At 40.8% G+C, this 19,082-nt stretch overlaps 2 protein-coding genes across 2 annotated transcripts; both read right to left on the bottom strand.

Annotated features, from left to right (window-relative positions):
* Positions 1–354: 354 nt before the first annotated feature.
* ppp4cb (protein phosphatase 4, catalytic subunit b) lies at positions 355–12,457 on the bottom strand. The gene is made up of 9 exons (XM_036573306.1): positions 12,292–12,457; positions 9,224–9,492; positions 6,803–6,854; positions 4,656–4,706; positions 4,273–4,374; positions 2,771–2,944; positions 2,445–2,571; positions 1,042–1,231; positions 355–628 (listed from the first exon to the last, which is right to left on the bottom strand). Exons 2-9 carry the CDS (start codon positions 9,319–9,321, stop codon positions 499–501), a joined length of 924 nt encoding a protein of 307 aa, XP_036429199.1. The 5' UTR covers positions 9,322–9,492; positions 12,292–12,457; the 3' UTR covers positions 355–498.
* A 1,515-nt stretch (positions 12,458–13,972) lies between these two features.
* On the bottom strand, positions 13,973–18,825 carry si:ch211-136m16.8. Its single transcript, XM_036573305.1, has 4 exons — positions 18,622–18,825; positions 17,443–17,543; positions 14,467–14,558; positions 13,973–14,338 (listed from the first exon to the last, which is right to left on the bottom strand). Exons 1-4 carry the CDS (start codon positions 18,734–18,736, stop codon positions 14,275–14,277), a joined length of 372 nt encoding a protein of 123 aa, XP_036429198.1. The 5' UTR covers positions 18,737–18,825; the 3' UTR covers positions 13,973–14,274.
* Positions 18,826–19,082: the final 257 nt, after the last annotated feature.

Genomic DNA, 19,082 nt, shown 5'->3' with positions numbered 1-19,082 from the left:
CATAAGGGAATAGTTTGAAAAGAAGACTTAGAAAAAAAAAGGTAATGCGGGCGTCCAATAGCCTTCCTTCCAGCCTGCAGATGAGCTTGTGAAAACGCTGTGCGCTTTGGGCGCGTCTCCCGAATCCGTGGTTGCCTCAACTGTCCGTAGTGCTATTCACATTGGCTAGAAAAACGTCTACAGCTAACAGCGCGTTTATGAAAGCAGGTGACTTCACAGCAGCGCGAGAGGCCGTAATGCCGAGTCTGTGTGCGAGAGAAATCCAGGCGATCGAGAGTGTGTAGCAGAGAGAGAGAGAGAGAGAGAGAGAGAGAGAGAGAGAGAGAGAAGGATGCTTATAAAGGACACAAAAGAGTAGAAAAGGATTTAAATGATAGAGTAAAAAAAGAGAAGAGCACAGTTAAGACAGCTGGGCATGGAAAGGGCGGATAGATAATAGAAATACGAGAAGATGCAGGACTCGCTTCCTGCAGAAAGGTTCCTAAAGTCGCCGCGGCCTCACAGGAAGTAGTCGGCCACTGGCTTTTTGGAGGGAATGCCTCGCGTTTCCTGTGGAGCAGCTTCGAATATGATAAACTCCTTCTGCAGGTGTTCGTCCAGCTCCAGGATGGCCGCCACATTACCGCACCTGGGACAAAAACGCATATATTAACAATAATTTACATATAAAACATGACAACTGCTTTTACAAACACATCAAATATCAGTTTGAAATGTGGGGTTTTTTTTTAAGGAATAATCTGGCGATACAGATATGATCATTGAACAAAGAACAAAGGTTCTGACATTCACCAGTGTTTTCTTATGTGGGATTTTTTCTTAGGTAAGAACAGAATCTACACACACTCAAGAGCACAAAGGTGAGAACAGTTCTGCACTTTAAGAACACGTCATGAATCTGACGAAGACTTTTTCTCAGGACCTTTCTCAAGAAAATACTTTGGCAGATACTGGTAAACGAGGCCCATTGTGTGTCCGTATTATGTAATAGTGCAAGTGAATGTTATTAGTATATTCGCTCATACGAGCATGTACGCGTACCTGTAGCAGTAGTTGGGCGCAGACCACACAGTGAGCACAGTTTCATTAAAGTGCCACTTGTAGCCCTCCATGACGAGCTGGTGGGCTCTACAGATCATATCGATGTCGTTGGCGGCGTTGAACTGGGCCACAACGTCACTGCCGAACAGATATCCCGCTCCTCTCGGGCTGACCCCCCAGCCTGTAGTGTCTGACCACAAACAGAACAGAGACGATTCACTCGGATGAAGCAGAAATCAACACAAAAGCCTCAAACGCTTCTTTGGGTTTACTTCGATTTAGGCCACAATTACAGACCGAAAAAAAAATAATAATTAATAAATAAATAAATAAATAAATAAATAAATAAAAACACACACACACACACACACGCACACGCACGCACACGCACGCACACACACACCACAAACATGATATTATATTAAAATGTTATTATAAATGTTCAGACTCAAATTGTTTGTGGCAACGTGATGTTTTCTCTCACAGCTAAGTTCGAGCCGATTTTGGAGATGCGGCTCCAGACTAAAAGAAGCACCAAACAATCGGTACAAAGAAGATCTGATTCTTTGCTCTCAGCAAAATAGACAAGTAGGACAGACAGTGAAAAGGTGGGATACTGTCCATTTAGGTGAAAAAAAAAAAGTGAAAGTAGTGCGAAGAGCTGAAAACGCTGAGTTCTTCCAATTTAACTAGACATCTGTAGCTCAGTTTGAGCTGCTTTCAGAGATTCTGATCCTTTTGGGATTTGTGAGAAAGTTCTATTTGGTGAACAAAGCTGCTCCGTCAGCTCGGTCGTCGTCATGCCAACAGCAGAGGTGACCATGACTGGTCAGAGAGTTTGTCACTGTGTGCAAGATACCGTCAGTTACACACATGCCAGAATTATTTACTGTCGTCCGAATAAACTCACACGAGTAAACAGTGTTCAGTGCGTAAAGGCCTTAAGACTGGCGTGATGAGAGGAAATGAGCTGTGTCGTAACAGAGAAGAGGAAGCGTTTTTACAGGCTGTAACTTACTGCTGAGTCAGACTTCTTCAGTAACATCATTGTTTAACGAGCACCTGATTATAATTTCTCAATACGCTAACAGACTGAAGGAACTCAGCGATCAATAAAAAGTAAATAAATAAAAACAATGTATGTATTTACTTAATTTCCCCTTTTAAGCCAACAAGAGTCAATCAGCCAGGACATGTTTGGTGTCTGAAGTTTGCTTCTGTAGTTCTGCACCGCAGCTACAAGGCTAATGTAGCTTACAAGTAATGGAAGCTTATACCCCACCAATCAGCATCACACTGAATTACACCCTCGTCTCAAACTGTGTCCAGTTGTTAAGTCATCTTAGACTTGCTTGTGAGTTTATGTACCAAATGAAATTATGTCAGGTAATACTGTGTATTACCTTCAGGGTCAGACCACAACAGGTCACACATTGGTCCATCGTGTGGCACTTCCTGTTTCCTGTCGATGGTCCTGATCTGGTCCAGAGTCTGGATGGAGGGCGAGAGGCCGCCGTGCACGCAGAAGATCTTTGGAAAAAGAGAGGGCAAATTTATTAACAGACAACAACAACGGCAGCAGCTCTATTATGCACTATTCAGGCCACGCTGTCCATGAACACGTACGCATGCAGGTGAATGAACCAAAGGACATTATATCTGAACAAACTCCCACTACGATAATCAATAAAAGCTTCAACACGCTCAGCGGACTGTTACGGTGACTGACCTTGCCGTCGATGATGGCCGAGAGGGAAAGGTAGTCGAAGATTTCCGTGCAGTACCTCCAGACTGTGACTGAGCCGTACTTCCTCAAACACTCGTCGTAGAAGCCGTACACCTGTGTGATCTGCCTGGACTCGTGGTTCCCCCGGATCAGCGTGATTCTGTCTGGGTAGCGCACCTGAGGCAGAGAAGGGCAAGTTTGAAGGGGGTCTTCACTTAAAAAAAAAACTTTTATTTCTACATTAACAAAATCTGTGGACCAATTAGCGTGCAAGTTGCAAATGCAGCCCAGCTACAGCCTTGGGCCACAACACGACTTTTAAAGTCTTAACAGATTATAAAAGACTGGGCGCCTCACACCATCAGGCTGGTTTTTGACTTTTTTGGGCGACTGAAATACTGGGGATCAAACACTACTCAACTTTTAAGCTGCTGCTGAACTGAACGGAGCTCACTGAACTCACCCGTTACTAGGAGACCTGCTGCTGTTTTCTCTGCCGTTTGCGCCGACACAGTAAAGAAGCAGCAGATAAACATGTTTAAGTGGCGATCATGGATTTAAAAATGTGATCAGTCAGTTTTAAACATAAATAAACTCAATTGTGCCTTTAACTCAGCTCATTAAAAAGCTTTGCTCCACACGTAAGAGACTTTTCACCATTTTTCTTTGTTTTTCTTGCTGTATTTTCTTCTTTCGTGCTCTCAGTTTTCTTTCGCTGTTGCAGGAGTCTGTTCAGATCAAGTCGTTGATCAGTTCACACTAGATTTCGCTCAGTTGGGTCGAAAAGATCAAACATGTTTGATAAACTCCGACTGGTCTGAAACGCGATCGGGAGGCTGTAAATCTGAGTCTGCGCCCCTCAAACACGACCCGACTCTCTCTCCAACTGACGACTCAGACTGACCCAAAAATCTGCAGACTAGAGCCGACCAGCTCAGACTCAGCCAGACTGAGAATCGGGGCTAAAATCGGGGTAAAAGTCGTGTAGTGTAACCCAGGCTTAACCAAACATCAGCAGCTTGTGTTAACTATGAGATACATTTGTGTCATTCGGGACGATAATGACCCCAAACACCCTCTGGTGGGCCTTGGGAGAATAACACAAGGATTGCTCTGCTCATCTATGACAGTATTTGTACTAAATTCTTATTTGCATGTGAAAACCCCAACATTTCTCAGTGAACTGCCTATAATTAGAGCCAACTGCATGTAAATGCAGTCATGCTAACCAAACATCACCAGCAGTTAACAATAAGCTATGTTTCCCTTTTCCCAGCCAGCCAGATGCCCTCCAGTGGGAGGGGGAGGATGAATGACTGATTATTTTCTTAATCTATACAAACATTAGTAGGTTAAACATCTGTTTAGGATTGATTAAATCATATTAATGATCAATAATTGTGACAAAGTTACCTCCCAGTTCATGCTGCAAATGCACATAAACTCACAGCTGTTCTATCTGCAGGAAAAACAGTAAATACAGTTGTGAGAAACACTCTATGAACCTTAAGTGCCAGAAGCAAGAGGAAAGTCTCCACACTGTAAAAGCCTCTGTCCACAAAGTCTCCCATGAAGAGGTAGTTTGTTTCTGGAACGTCACCACCCACCTAAAAAAAACAAAAAAGGTCCAAATGAGCTCCACTTAAATACCCTTCAGGCTGTATGTTGAGACAAGCAAGCAAACCTCACCCAACACACACTCAGTTTTAAGATAGGATTTAGGATTTAATATTAACACAAAAACAAACTCAGCATAGACATAGAAATCTCACACAATCATAACAGAGGAAGAACCAGAAAAACTGCCGATTATTAAAGCCAGGTGTTTAGATGCAGCCCAAGAGCTGTTTAATTATCAGCAGCACATTTGGGCGTGAATAAGACTCACTCTGAAAAGCTCCTTCAGGTCGTAAAACTGTCCGTGGATGTCACCGCACACCTGTGAAAGAAAGAACGTGTTACGTTAGGTCACCACACCACATGACGCAGAAGCTATTCTGCAATCTGCATACTTGAGTGCGTGCTGTGTTGAGGGTGGAGTGTCTTGTTGGTTAGACTTAAAGTAGAAATGGTCCCAGATGACTGTACAACCGCTAATATTATAATACTCGCTGATCAAAAACAGTAGAGCCTCCTTCTTTCATATCGATTCGATATTACTAACATTGCTATTTCTGATCAGCGAGCATATTAGAGGATGTACAATCATAGTTTACTGTCAGAATCAACCTCTGGAACAAATGAATCTCATCTATTATCAATTATTTTATTTAGAATGAGCAACCAATCAATAATTATACATGAATATTTATACCTACAGTCGTATGAAGACGTTTGAACACCTCCTGCACAATTACAAGTGTTGGGTGAAGAGCTTCATGACTTCATTCAGAAGCTGAAACGGTGAGCTCGTCCACATCAACCTAGATATTAGTAGCTCAGTTTGAGCTGCTTTCAGAGATTCTGGTCCTTTTGGCATTTGTGAAAAAGTGGACCACAGCTGCTCCGACCAGCAGTGGTGACCATGACTGGTCAGAGAGTTTGTCGCTGGCATTTTTGCAGAACAATGTGCAAGATAAGCATCAGTTACCCACATGCCAGAATTATTTACTGTCATTTAAATACATCACAGTCAGTGTGTAAAGGCCTCAAGACTAGCATGCTGAAAGGAAATGAGCTGTCGTAACAGAGAAGAGGAAGCATTTTTACAGGCTGTAACTTACTGCCAAGTCAAACGTCTTCAGTAACACCCTTATTGTTTAACAAGCACCTGATTATAGTTTATCAATACACTAACAGACTGAAGGAATAACTCAGCAATTAGATACATGATAAATGAATAAATAAGTATGTACATGATTTCTCTCTTTATGTCAAATACAGAGAATCAGCCAAGACATGTTTGGTGTCTGAAGTTTACTTCTATAGTTTTGCACCACAGCTATGATGCCAATGCAGCTAACAAGTGATGGAAATTTAACCCCCCCAAACAGCATCACACTGAATTACACCAGTTGTTGGTCATCTTAGACTTGCTTATGTGGTTTCTGGGTCTGCATGACACTCATATAGAAAGTACGTTCACGATTTCTCGTGTTCTCTAAATGACAAGTGAAAATAAGTTCATGCATCCTCTACAGAAACATCCTGCAAATTTTAGAGCACAATTTTTGTGGAATTTAACATATTTGGAGGGAAAAAAATAAATGATAAAATATGAAATGTGTCGTAACTTTTGCACAGGCCACATATGACCATTTTTACCCCAAACATGTTAAATTCAGCAAATGAACAGTAACGGTACATTAAACTGTGCAGAAGTGTGTCTCTGTAGAGGACGTGTTCACTTATTTACACTGAGAAAATCAGCAAAACTTGGAATTAGAGCAGCGGCGTGTTCAAACGTTTGCATACGACTGTTTGTGACTGATGTACAGTACATTAAAAAGTTTCACAATAATTACATGCAAATAAAAGTAAACATAAGATTAACATAAGTCTTTGCAGCTTAGTTTTCATGAACATTTCTCTATGATATGAACCATTTAAGCATGCATGACTAATACAATAATTGGGGGGGGTGGTTGTTTACAAAAGCCAAACACACAAACATGGACTTTCTTTCACAAGCAATAGCTAACTATACTGGAAGTGCTATAGAATATTTAATACTGTACAGCATTAAATGTACTTCATATCCAAGTATCTTGTACACTACTGTACATATATATATATATATATACACACACACACACACACACACACACACACACACACATTATATATTACATGACTATGACTTAACAGTCCTTATAATACCAACATAATACTAATACTACTATTAATAATCTGCACCATGTAACCTTGATTGTTACTTTATTTAGTTCTTGGTTCACACCAGCTGGAACACACACAGCCACACATTAACACAGGCCATCTAAGGGTGGGCAGTACTTTACAGTCCCCAAATTTCTGTGAGATTTACTCACCAAAACACAACACATATGGCACAGAACTCAAATCCCTCCGACTTACTGTAACTGGAGAATCCACTCTCTGTACGTTGCTCTCCTCCACAAGAATCTCCCTACAACACAGACACAATCGAGAGATTAATATCAGGCGATAGTATTACTAACAGGAACGGATACCAGAACTGGGATCACCACAATATTTATCAGGGGTGGAAAATATGGCCAAAATATTATATCACAGTTCTTCAAGACATATTGACGATATATTTAGTTTTTCTGATGTTTAATAAATCAAAACAGACAAAACAGAACCTGTAGTGACATAAAAATACTATAATAATTAAAGCTTTTATTATTGTTTTACAAACTGCGCTGCACCAAAGCCAATTAAACTGGTATAATTATGCTCTATTTGTAACGAGATATGTAATCAATGTTTAAGATGCCTCAGAAAAGTGTACTGTGACATAATTCATCAAAATAACGATAAAATATCATCATATTGCCCCTATTTATTGTCAGAGCTGCACATCTGTCCAAAAGTTTGTCGACTCCAGAGTTTCCTCTGAAATGAAGGTGTTAGTAGTGAGTCTGTGCTGCAGTAACAGCCTCTACTCTTCTGGAAAGGCTCTAGATGTTGAACACTGCTGTGAGGATTTGATTGAGCATTAGTGAGGTCAGGTACTGATGTTGGATGGTCAGTTCTGGATCACTCCAACTCATCCCAAAGGTATTGGATGGAGCTCCATCACTCCGGAGACCACAGTTTCACTGCTCCACAGCCCAATGCTGGGGGGCTTTAGACCCCTCTAGCCCATGCTTGGCACTGGGCATGATGACCTTTGGCTTAGTGTGGTTTTCAGAGCATCTCAGTTTCAGATTTTTTGAACAGTACAAAATACATTATACAGTGAGTTTCCTTTTTGTTTCCTGATTAATGTTTTCAATGCTGTTTAAGGCCCTTTTAGTGTCATTTTAATAGAAACAGAACAAAACAGTCCAGTCAAAGTAAGCTTCATCACAATTATGAGATATTCTTTTAGCACAGGGTTGAAGTACTCAGGCAGCAAGAGCTCATTAATTAGTGCAAACTTAAATATAATATGACACCACGTCGAGGAGCCAGGTTTAAAATTAAGCTGTCAAACTGAATTCAAGCAAATGACTTAAAACAGCGCCACAAATATGCAAATTAGGCTGGGTTTCCATCAGCGCTGTACAAGAGAATAAAAACCCGTCATGCTCGTAAAACATCTGACAATTATAGAGCGAGTTTACAAAGAGGCCTTTAATGTTGAGCAGCCTCTCGTCACTGTTTTGTTTATGTTAATTAACTAAATGCATTTATTTCCCTTTGGCAAAAAAATCATCCAACTCAAGCAAGCATAAAAACTTTTAGCAATTTCATCAATAAATTTTGACATACAGTTGTATGCAAACGTTTGAGCACCCTGGTCACACTTTTTTGAGTGCAACCAAGTTAACACATCCTTTAAAGAGCTCACACTTCTACACTTCTTAAAGCACAATTACTGTTTATTTGCTGAATAAACTAGATTGGAAATGTGGCCTGTTCAAAAGTTATGGCGCATTATTTATCATATGATTCCACCCCCCAATATGTTTAACAAATGATTCAAATTTCACTACAGATTTTGCAGCAATGTCATATCTAAGTGTGTTCCCCATAGAGGATGCGATAAAATGAACAAAACATAATTTGATGCAGGGTACTTAGACTTTCGCACACAACTGTACACATAAAAATCACAGAAGAAAACCAGGACACCGTGATGGAAAGGTATACATCACTGCCTGGAAAAGTATACATCATTACTGACCAGCAGTAGCCATCTGTATGGCATACAGAGCACTGTCCACCTTTAGCTGAACCTCACCAAAGGCCTATTCAAAGGAGCACTCCAGTGTTTTTCTATGCAATCTCCAACTGAAGCCTATTGATTTTTACTATAAATGCCTCTCGTGGTAAAAGGTTTTCTGTTCTTTTCCAGTGTAACACATTAGGGATGCTCAATGACACCTGTGTCTGCAGATATTTCCTGAAAAAGCATATCAGTATCAGACAGATGTTTAGGTATGACCTATATTCCATAACAAAACTTCACAGCTTATCTACTGTACTTCAGAAGACCAGAACAGCTCAGTTACTGCACTAAATACCTGTATTTTACTCATTTTACTGTGATCTGTAACCCTAAAAGCCTAAAATGTTTCAGGAATGCAAATCAAAGTGGATCGAATCCCAATTTCTACATTTTATAAATGATGTTTTGGCTTTGGCAGATACAAACATAAACATTATATAAAGAAGTCCCACATTGAAGCATCCCTAAAGCGCATCGTCATTTGAGCCGTTTGATTGTACAAAACAGACGCAGCAGTCAGAGATCAGGCTTTAAAATGCTGTTGAACTCCTTTAAAAGCAAGAACGCAGGCTGGCCTGGCTTCTGCTGTTTATTACCTGGCTTTGGCACACAAGGCTTTGACCTCATTCTCCTTGATGAGCTCACACCTCCTCAGCTGGTCAATCTGTCTGTCCAGATCACTGATGTCACCCATGGTCAATCGCCCAAACAGAGTCTGTCTGTTTCCCCACACGCGTCACCGTCCGCCGCCTGCTGCTACCGACACGGCCTCTCTCAGCGCTTCACTCACTCACTCTCAGACAAACGAGGCAGGGATGAAGTAGAGAAGGAGCTGAGATGGCAGGGCGACCGCAGGTGAAACCACCTGTGGAAGAGAAAATAAGGTGTTGCACTTGGTCAATATGCTCACGCAGTCCACTGTTTAATAAGCAACTGGCGTAATCCTAGGAAGTCTAATCTAAGAGGAGCGTCCCATCCTTGCAATCCATCACCCATTAATAAGGCCTCAATTTGCATTTAATTTCATAACATCAGTGTTTGTTGATCCCTGCCTACAATATTCATGCGATCAGCTATCGCAATAATGGACTTAAAGGAGAATGCCACCCATTTTTTCCAAGTCCCACATAATTACATGATGAAGTCATTCAGAGTGGTTTGGTGTGAAACGCTCTGTTCTAGAGAAACTGCCGAGTCAGAATTGTTCACAGTGGTGGTGACAGGAACCAGACGTCCACCTCTAAAAGCTCCCTCACAGAAAGTTACTACATGAAACGTTTACAGATACCCTGCTTGATAGCTGAGACATTGTTTTACAATAGTTTCTAAAATAAAATTTTGGCCTTAAAATCCATCAGTTGTGTAGGAATACATAACATGCAGGGCGCTGTGAGGCAAAATAGTCCCCACAGAAAACTTATTATTTCAGATATTCCACTATTTTCCCATCATCAACATTCCATATAAACTCAGAAGACTCGTGTAGGTTCACTGGTGGTTCTGGATAGTAAATAAAATGTCTATATGTGTGTTGTAGTCATGGCGACCCCTGGTTCCTATCACCACCACTGTAGACATCTAAACCATTGCAAACCAAACCACTCTGAATGACATCAAGGACTGAATTATCCAGAAATTTGGAAACATGGGTGGAATTCCCCTTTCATTTCATGCCACAAATGGCATTTAGAAAGCAAAGGAAAATAAAACTCATAAAAAGCCAAATAAACACAGTTTACAAAACAAAAACTACATTATATGACATCACTGACCACCTCACAGCGTGCGTCCACTCCCACATCGTTACATAAGGAGGCGAACCTCGCAGTGAAAGAAGTGAACTGTTCACTGCAGAGACCTAGTTTTAACTTCCAGTTCTTGGATCAGCTACAGACCAATTAACCAGGGCGGAACAAAAACGCGTGACATAAGCAAAGGCTTGACATCACCTACCTGACCTGTTCTATTTCCTACAAGGCTGAATAAAAAAGCGTCGAAAAAAAAAAAAAGTTCATTAAGGTTTCTTTAGTAAAGCCGACGGTTCCACTTAGAACCATGAGTTCTATGTAGACGCATTTGCATGCTTAAACTGTTCTTTGCATGGTGGAGAACATGTTGAAAATGGCTTTACATAGCATCAACAGGGTTCTTCTAGATGTCAAGCGTTAACGGAAGAACTCTTTTTGCAGCTGCATAGAACCATAAGTTCCAAAAAGAACCATTCTCGTACTTATACGGTTCTTTGCACGGTGGAATCGTTCTTCAGACTGATGGAGAACGTGGTGAAAATGGTTTTACACAGCACCAACAGGGTTCTTCTAGACGTCAAGCTCGAACAGAAGAACTCTTTTTGCAGCTGTATAGAACCACGAGTTCCAAAAAGAAACATTTGCATGCTTATACGGTTGAAATGGTTCTTCAGATTGATGGAGAACGTGCTGTATATCGTAATAGCAGAAACCTGTATGGTGTTACACGGAACCTTTTTCAAAAAAGGTTCTATATAGAACCATAGACATCACAGTCCCCATTAATCAGAGGAACCACTTCGCCAGTGCAGAGGAAATTTTAAAGCATGTAATTGGTTCTATGTGGATCTCACTCACTTATTAAAGAACCATCTTTTTTGAGGAGTGCAGTTTTCAAACTGCTCATAATGATCGACCCATGAAATCTAAGATCATCGATCATCAGTGTTTCATTAACTAGACAGGACTGTCAACCACACCACTGACGTCAGACAACTTTCGGACAATATCAAAGTATTAATTAAAAGGCTGGCATTATTTAAACAGTGGTGGGCAGTTAATTAATTATATAGAGTAGATTTTAAAGATAACTCTGTGAAATCATTCAACTCGCAACGCCGACGTGTGTCGCCTGCTAACAGTTAGCCATCTACATTAACTTGGGCACGAAGCTGAAGCTTCTTAGTCGAATTCCCCGTTCCACCTTAACTAGTGCAGCCGTTACCGCAGCATTTAAGGTGGAACGGGAAATTCGAATAAGAGGCTAACCTCAGCCTTGTGACAACCTTAGCGAGGTAGCTAAACTTCGTCACTACAAACTCGCTCTTTTCTTGACGTTAAACTCCCTAAAAGAGGCCTGGTGGTCATTTTGCTATCCTACACGAACGAAAAGAGCAACATAAGACTTTCAGGTTATTTGATTAAAATAAAACGTTTCGTAAAATACTTCGTGATCACAGACGCGAAAGTTGGCTTCCCATTCGAATATCCCGTTCCACCTTAAATGGCGCGACGAGACCGTGACTAACTGCTGCGCCATTTAAGGTGGAACGGGACATTCGAAAAAGAAGCTAAACTTCGGCTTCGTCGGACGCGACCGAGGCTCACCGGCTAAGCTAACAGGACGAGGGAATCGCTTTAAAGAACTTTTTAAAGACTCGGATTCGGCTTATATGGCCAAATATCACCCCTATTTTATAATATCAGACGTACATTTTAAGTAAACAATAACGGAATCCGACATAAACCGGCTCAACCGAGACTGGCCGGCTATGCTAGATAAGATAACGCTAGCTTAGCTTAGCTCAGCTTACCATCCATGGCCTAACGCAGCGATTCTCCGGCTAAATACACACAACCAGCCGCTCGACACTCAACTAAACAAAGTCTCGACGAAAAGGAGTTCGTTAAATTACCTGAACCACTTCGATCGTACTTGGAGTTTGGCGAGAAAAACCGAACAAACTTGTGGTGCTGTTCGTTTTTTTTCCTTTGACCGGCTCGTCGCTCCGACCGGCTTTCAGCACCTCCTCCCTCTGCCAGCCATCCGCTCGCTATACATCACTACCCAGCACAGGGTAGTGTTGGAGAGTCGACTCCAAAAGAACCGGTTCTTCGACTCCAACCAGGAGTCTGGGAGTCGGAGTCGACTCCTGGCTAGTGACTCTTTCCTTCATGATTTGGGTTGCAATAAACAACGATTAGACACGGGACAAGGAACAAACACGAAAACAAACGTTGGAAAGGAGGATGAACATGAGATTTGCTCCTTTTTGCCAGCTACTTATTTATTTCCGTTTCACCTTAAATGGCGATACTGTTGCTGCAGTTACACTCTGGTAACTACATTAAGGTAACTGCTGCATCTCTTAAGGTGGACCGAATGAGAAGCTGGCAAATACGCAACTGCAGTCTTATGTAAAAAAATGAAAATCCAGTTTTCTTTGAAGAATTCTGACTACAGTAATGATTTCCTCAGTACATCACTCCGCTCTTCATTATGTGACATGAATATTTTCTTCATTATCACTATAATCTGTAGCTACTCAAAAAGGGTAACATACGTTTAGGATGGTTTAATATTTGCTGTTCTTTTACCACCGGCTCAGGGGCCGCGTTGATTTTAAATTAAGCGGAGTCTAAGAGTCGACTCCATTGATTCCAGCGGCAGGAGTCGAGAGTCGGAGTCGACTCCAGAAAACTCGGAGTCGTTCATCACCAGCACAGGCACTCTCCCGCCGCCTAAAGGCCAACAGCACACCACTAAATATCACACTGGAGCGAGAAAGCGCTCTGGTATGCGGGTTAAAGGTGAATTCCACAGGCTTTTCAGAAGTTCAGCATAGATATATCATTAAGATGTAAACAGAGTCGTTCAGAGTGGTTTGGTGTGAAACGCTCTGTTCTAGAGAAACTTACTGAGTCAGAACTGTTCACAGTGGTGGTGATGGGAACCAGACGTCCACCTCTAAAAGCTCCCTCACAGAAAGGTATTACATGAAATGGTTATGAATTCACTGTCTAACCCCTGAGACGTTGCTTTGAGATAGTTCTGAGAACATTTTGGCCTACCCGGATTTTTACTTTTTTTTTACTAGTGTCAATATTTGTCAATGTTTGTATTTTGTAGCCTACACAAATAAAGAAGGTGGGTGGGATTCAAAATATGTTTGAAAAATGCATTCAAGTAAAGCATTGAAAGCATGTTTATTATAAAAAATATATATATTATTAAAATATGTTTGGGTGAGGGGGTTAAAGTAACTTTCTGGCGGGAATGAATCAAATGCCCTATTAGGCCAAATTTAGCCTGAACTAAACCATATGTTTTAAAACTACGTTCAGGATGTTGTGAGGCAAAAATAGTCTCCAAAGAAAACGTATTAGTTCAGATTTTCCACTATTTTCCATCATCAACATTCCGTATAAACTACACAAGAAGACTTGTGTAGGTTCACTGGTGGTTCTGGATAGTAAATAAAATGTCTATATTTGTGTTGTAGTCATGGCGACCCCTGGTTCCTATCAGCACCACTGTAAAGACCTCTGAACCATTTCACACCAAACCACTCTGAAAGAGTCTGAACAATTGAGTTATGCAGAAAGTTTGCAAGTTTGAAAGTTAGTGGACTTCCCCTTTGACAAAACTGAAAAGTGCCTATTTTCTTAAATAGAACATTTATTCCTTAAGATAAAAATATTATACATAAACAAATAAATTTTAAACTCCCATTTTTACATTGCACAATTGAAAAATAGTAAGCAAGGGACATTTTTATATTGCACTTTGAAAAACAAACACCTCTGACGTTGCACTGTGGAAACAAACAGCAAGAAAAGTGAACAAAAATAGTAAAGGAGCGCTGGTGAAAAGGTGACTTTCTCCTCTGCTGATCTCGTCAGTCTTTTCCAGGCTTTTTGAGTTTGCTCTTCAGCTCTGACATCATCAGTGGGTTACCCATCCTACACAAACACACCAGACATTCAAGTGAAATTTGCATAAACAGGCCGAATGCAGTTTCGACTGAATTAAACATGTAGATATTTGTGTGCAGGTTATAATGATGTGATTAAAGTATTTTGGGCTGTACCCAGGATGCCTCGGTGGGGTCCATTTCGGTTTGTTGGCCGGCTGCTCTTGCTTGACACCGTCCTCTTTTGGTTCCGTCTGTGTGTCAGATTTCTGAAAAGGAAGAAACTGACCATGAACAGTAACTCAGTATCTGCTCATTCAAATTCAGCGGTCTGTTAGCATTTCTGCACACAGTCTAGTCAAATTGCTGTTTGCGGACATGCTGCCCAGAGCGCGACCCGTGAGAAAGTTTGATTTGGCCTGCCTGAAACCCTACACTGGAAAAAAACGGTATCTTGTTAGGGCCGAATGATTTGGGGAAAATATCTAATTGTGATTTTTATGACCAATATTGCAATAATTTAAATGCAGTAATTTACTTAAGCAGTAGAACACAGAGGGAGTGTGTTGTCGCGAAATAACATCACGGCTGTGATTCGGTCGCCGTAGATCATCACAGCCGTGATGTTATTGGCGATAACACACTCCTCGAGTGTTCTGTTGCTTTAATACAACAGTTAAATAAATACAGTAATAAATTAATAAACTGGGCCGTGAACGCGGCGTTTAATATGTTTTAATGTTCGCAGTTCCTTCACCAAATTATAGTTCCTTAACGAGCAGCTTGTTGATACGTCAGAGTAACGAGCTCCGCCCACTCGCTGCACAGTCTGCTGTAAGCCTCACCTTCTGAAGTACAGACTGAGCCATAAAACTGCCGCAATATCAAGTTCAGCTCAGTTTTGTCAGTTTTTGCCAGATCAGTATTAATGTTGTTTTGTTCCAGCCAGTCTGTAAAGCATCTTACAGCCCGTTTAGTTTGGCGAATGGTGTTGGGTTCATTTCTGGCTGATTCCAGGTTGTTTAGCTGTTCTTCTGTCACAGCTGCCGACTGAAAAGCTGCTCAGTGGTGATGACAGTTTGGGAATTTAATGTCGTCTCATCTTCAGAGTCTGACCAAATCGGCTGTCGGTCAAATGTGATCTTATTTTCATGTCCTTTCATGTCCATTTTCTGTTTGTGGCAGAGTAAGAAATAAAAACGTTCAAATGTCTTGAGCGTCTCCTACAGCTGTCAAAGTCGCTGCTTAGCAACGGCGTCGCAGCGGAGTGATACAGCGTTTGTGAAAAAAGAATGCTTCTCAACCAATCAGCTTACGTGGCCGGAACTAACTGTTGTATAATATAAATTAATTTCCAGGCCTGTTTTTTGGCCAAGAAAAGCAGAATATCCATTTTTTTCTGGCATTAAGTTTGTACGCTGAGTGTTTCAGACTACCAGTTAGTTGTGATGGTTGTGATGTCACTTATACAGAGCATGGGTCTTTTGGAGCTTCTGATAGTCCAGCTCATCTACAGGCAGCTCACACTCTGTTATTAGGTGTTTTTTTCCCATTTAAAACAGGTTAAAACAACATCGCTGTTAATGTATTAAATAATAAAAATCGCAGCTCTTACTATTTACACATTGCACTCTTTCAAATTGATTGACACTGACAGTGTCTCAAATCTAGTGACTATATATTAACATTTCTCATGCTGAGATTGTTGTAAGCTTATTATAAGACTATTAAATTTTGTGTTTCTTCACATTTTTCTTAAATTAAATGGAGCGTTCCTGTCCTAAAATCTGATTGGCTGATCTGCAATTGAAGTCATTGTAAAATCCAGTATATATATACGCACAGCTATGACCACCTCACAGCAACTGAACTCTGTCTCATGCTGCTTGCATGGACCACAGAGTGTACTGAAGAAGTACCCTAAACTGAGGGGCTGACAACTTATGTCCTTAACTAGAACCAGGCTGGTCAGCTAGCTAACAGGCTAAAAGAGCCAACAGCCTAAACAACTCCATCATTAATATCACAGACTTGAATTAAAGCACTTACGGTCTGATTAACTGTAAAACGGCAGAATAAAAGTCTAAATATGTTGCTTGAATGTCTTTCACACTTCAAATGTCCATGTTTTAGTCAGACGTTGCGTCAAACCCAGGCTGAATCCCAAACGGCTCTGTACTCCCTAAATAGTGTGCCAGATATTAAAGCTTGGATATTCTAGCCTCCATAGCCAAACAGTACATCATTTATCGAGTAAACAGTGCTGTGTTATCATATGTTCACTGTTCTATGACAAAAAGTTAAAACGTTCATGAAATGACCGCAGTGTACAGAGAAGGATGACCAAACGTTCTCCTCTTTCAGCGGTCCATGGCTGCTTGGCAACGATCTCATACTCCAACACCCTTCACCGTGATAAAATCGCAGTAACGCACAACCTCTTGTCTTAATATAGTGGGATAATTTTACTTACTAATCTTACTTAAAACGGGGCAGCACGGTGGCGCAGTGGGTAGCGCTGTCGCCTCACAACAAGAATGGCCTGGGTTTGATTCCCGGCCGGGCGACCAGGGTTCTTTCTGTGTGGAGTTTGCCTGTTCTCCCCGTGTCTGCGTGGGTTTCCTCCGGGTACTCCGGTTTCCTCCCACAGTCCAAAAACATGCAGTCAGGCTGACTGGACACGTTAAATTGCCCCTAGGTGTGAGTGAGTGTGTGACTGTGTATGTCTGTCTGTCTGCACTGCGATGGACCGGCGACCTGTCCAGGGTGTATCCTGCCTTCCGCCCAATGACAGCTGGGATAGGCTTATAAGCGGTTTAGATGATGTATGTATGTATGTTACTTAAAACAACTAGCAAAATGTCTAGTTAAATAATCTTATAATAAGCTTACAAAAGTCGCATGAGAAATATTAGATATAATAGATAGATAAGTAGATAAATAGATACTATTTTTCACACTGTAAGCCAACTTCCCCATCCAGTGAGAACAGATTTTCAAACTGTATAATAACATATTCAGTTCTTATTGCCCTTTTGAAGTTATATGTGTATTGTTTTGTCTTTTTGGCCCCTGTGAAAAAGTGTGTGCACCTCCGCTATCAGCTGTATATTTTTCTATGTGAAAAATCCAGTTTTGCTGTCGTTTGCATGCCTGTGTCTGTGTCTGCGTGGATGGGCTCTCTGTTTCTCCCTCATCCCTCATTTTTTTGCCAGCTTCAGTTTTCCTCAACACCGGGAAACCAGCACCCAGACCTGAACATGACAAAAAATAAATAAATTAATTAATTAAAGAACAAGAAAAACAAACTACCTGCATACCAGAGTTTTTTTACTGGTGTACAGCAAAAACGCCAACACTATCACAATAAGAGTCCTTTAGAATTCTACACCCTTCTAAAAAATGATGCTTCTTCAAGGGTTCTTTAGTGAAGAAAATGGTTCTATATAATACCATGACATCACGAAAGGGCTCTTCAAATTGATGGAGAATGTGCGGTATATGGTTCTCTATAGAACCTTTTTGAAAAGGGTTCTATATAGCACCTAAAGGGTTCTGCTACAGTTACAATGTCAAGCCTTTAACAATAAAAGAGCCTTTCTGGTGCTATACACCTTTTCCAAAAAGGTTCTATACAGATCTATCATAATAAGAGTCCTATATAATTCTACACTCTTAAAAAATTGGTTCTTCAAGGGTTCTTTAGTAAAGAAAATCCTTCTGTATAACACCAGGAACACTCGAAGAACCCTTTGGATGAACAAAGGTTCCTTGCACCGTAAACTGGTTCTTCAGATTGATGGACAATTTGCTGTGGATGGTTATATATAGAACCTTTTGTGAAAAGGGTTCTATATAGCACCAAAAAGGGTTCTTCTGTTGTTACGATGCCAAGCCTATAAATCAGCAGAACGCTTTTAGGTCCTATATAGAACACTTTTCACAAAGGTTCTATTTAGAAGCATATAAAACACACTTTCCATCAATCTGAAGAACGCATTAATGATGCAAAGAAACTTTTAATCACACAAAGCGTTCTTTAACTGTTTATGGTTCTCTATAGAACCACTGTCTTTACTAAAGAACCCTTGAAGAATCATCTTTTATAAATGTGTACTGTTTACTTGAGTTTTATTGAACACTAAACTATCTATTAAACACTTGATGAATTTATACCATCACCACTGCTGCTAATAATAAAAAGGAGAAATAATAAATAATAAATACTAATAAGTGTTAGTCGTTGTGGCTTGTTGAGAAAGAAGAATTGCTAATAATTTGAATCTGAATTTGTCTTTTACTGAATTACAACATCAGAGTTTTCCAACCTACCAGGCAGTTTGAACCCAATGACTTTCTGTGGTGTGGCGAGCGCTTCTCCATGAACCTTCTTCAGAGGACTGGGGTGTGGAGGGCGAGCGGGAGCCAGGGGCTCCACCGAGGCCATGTTTATGAGCGTACGGGGGTCTTTGGGTGGTCGAACGTTGGGGTTTTTCACTGCAATTTTTGACTTCTGGACAGTGCAGTCCAACGATGAGACCTAAGGAATTTGGACAACTGCAGTGAATTTCTGAACTTCACATTAAATCCAGTAATGATCAATGACAGTGAAGCCCACAGCACACGAGCCCAGCATTCCCCACAGACACTAATACTCTCATGTTGAGAATAGAGGAGAACATTCTAGAACAGTGTGAATGGGGGGCGTTCTAGAGTAAGGGTGTAACGATTTCAATATGGTATCAGAAAACTGAATTTAAAAGTGTATGTACACGCTTAAAAAAAAAAGATGG

Source organism: Colossoma macropomum, unplaced genomic scaffold (genome assembly GCF_904425465.1).
Source record: "Colossoma macropomum unplaced genomic scaffold, Colossoma_macropomum, whole genome shotgun sequence".
NCBI lineage: Eukaryota > Metazoa > Chordata > Actinopteri > Characiformes > Serrasalmidae > Colossoma > Colossoma macropomum.
This window is presented reverse-complemented; position numbering and strand designations above follow the sequence as displayed.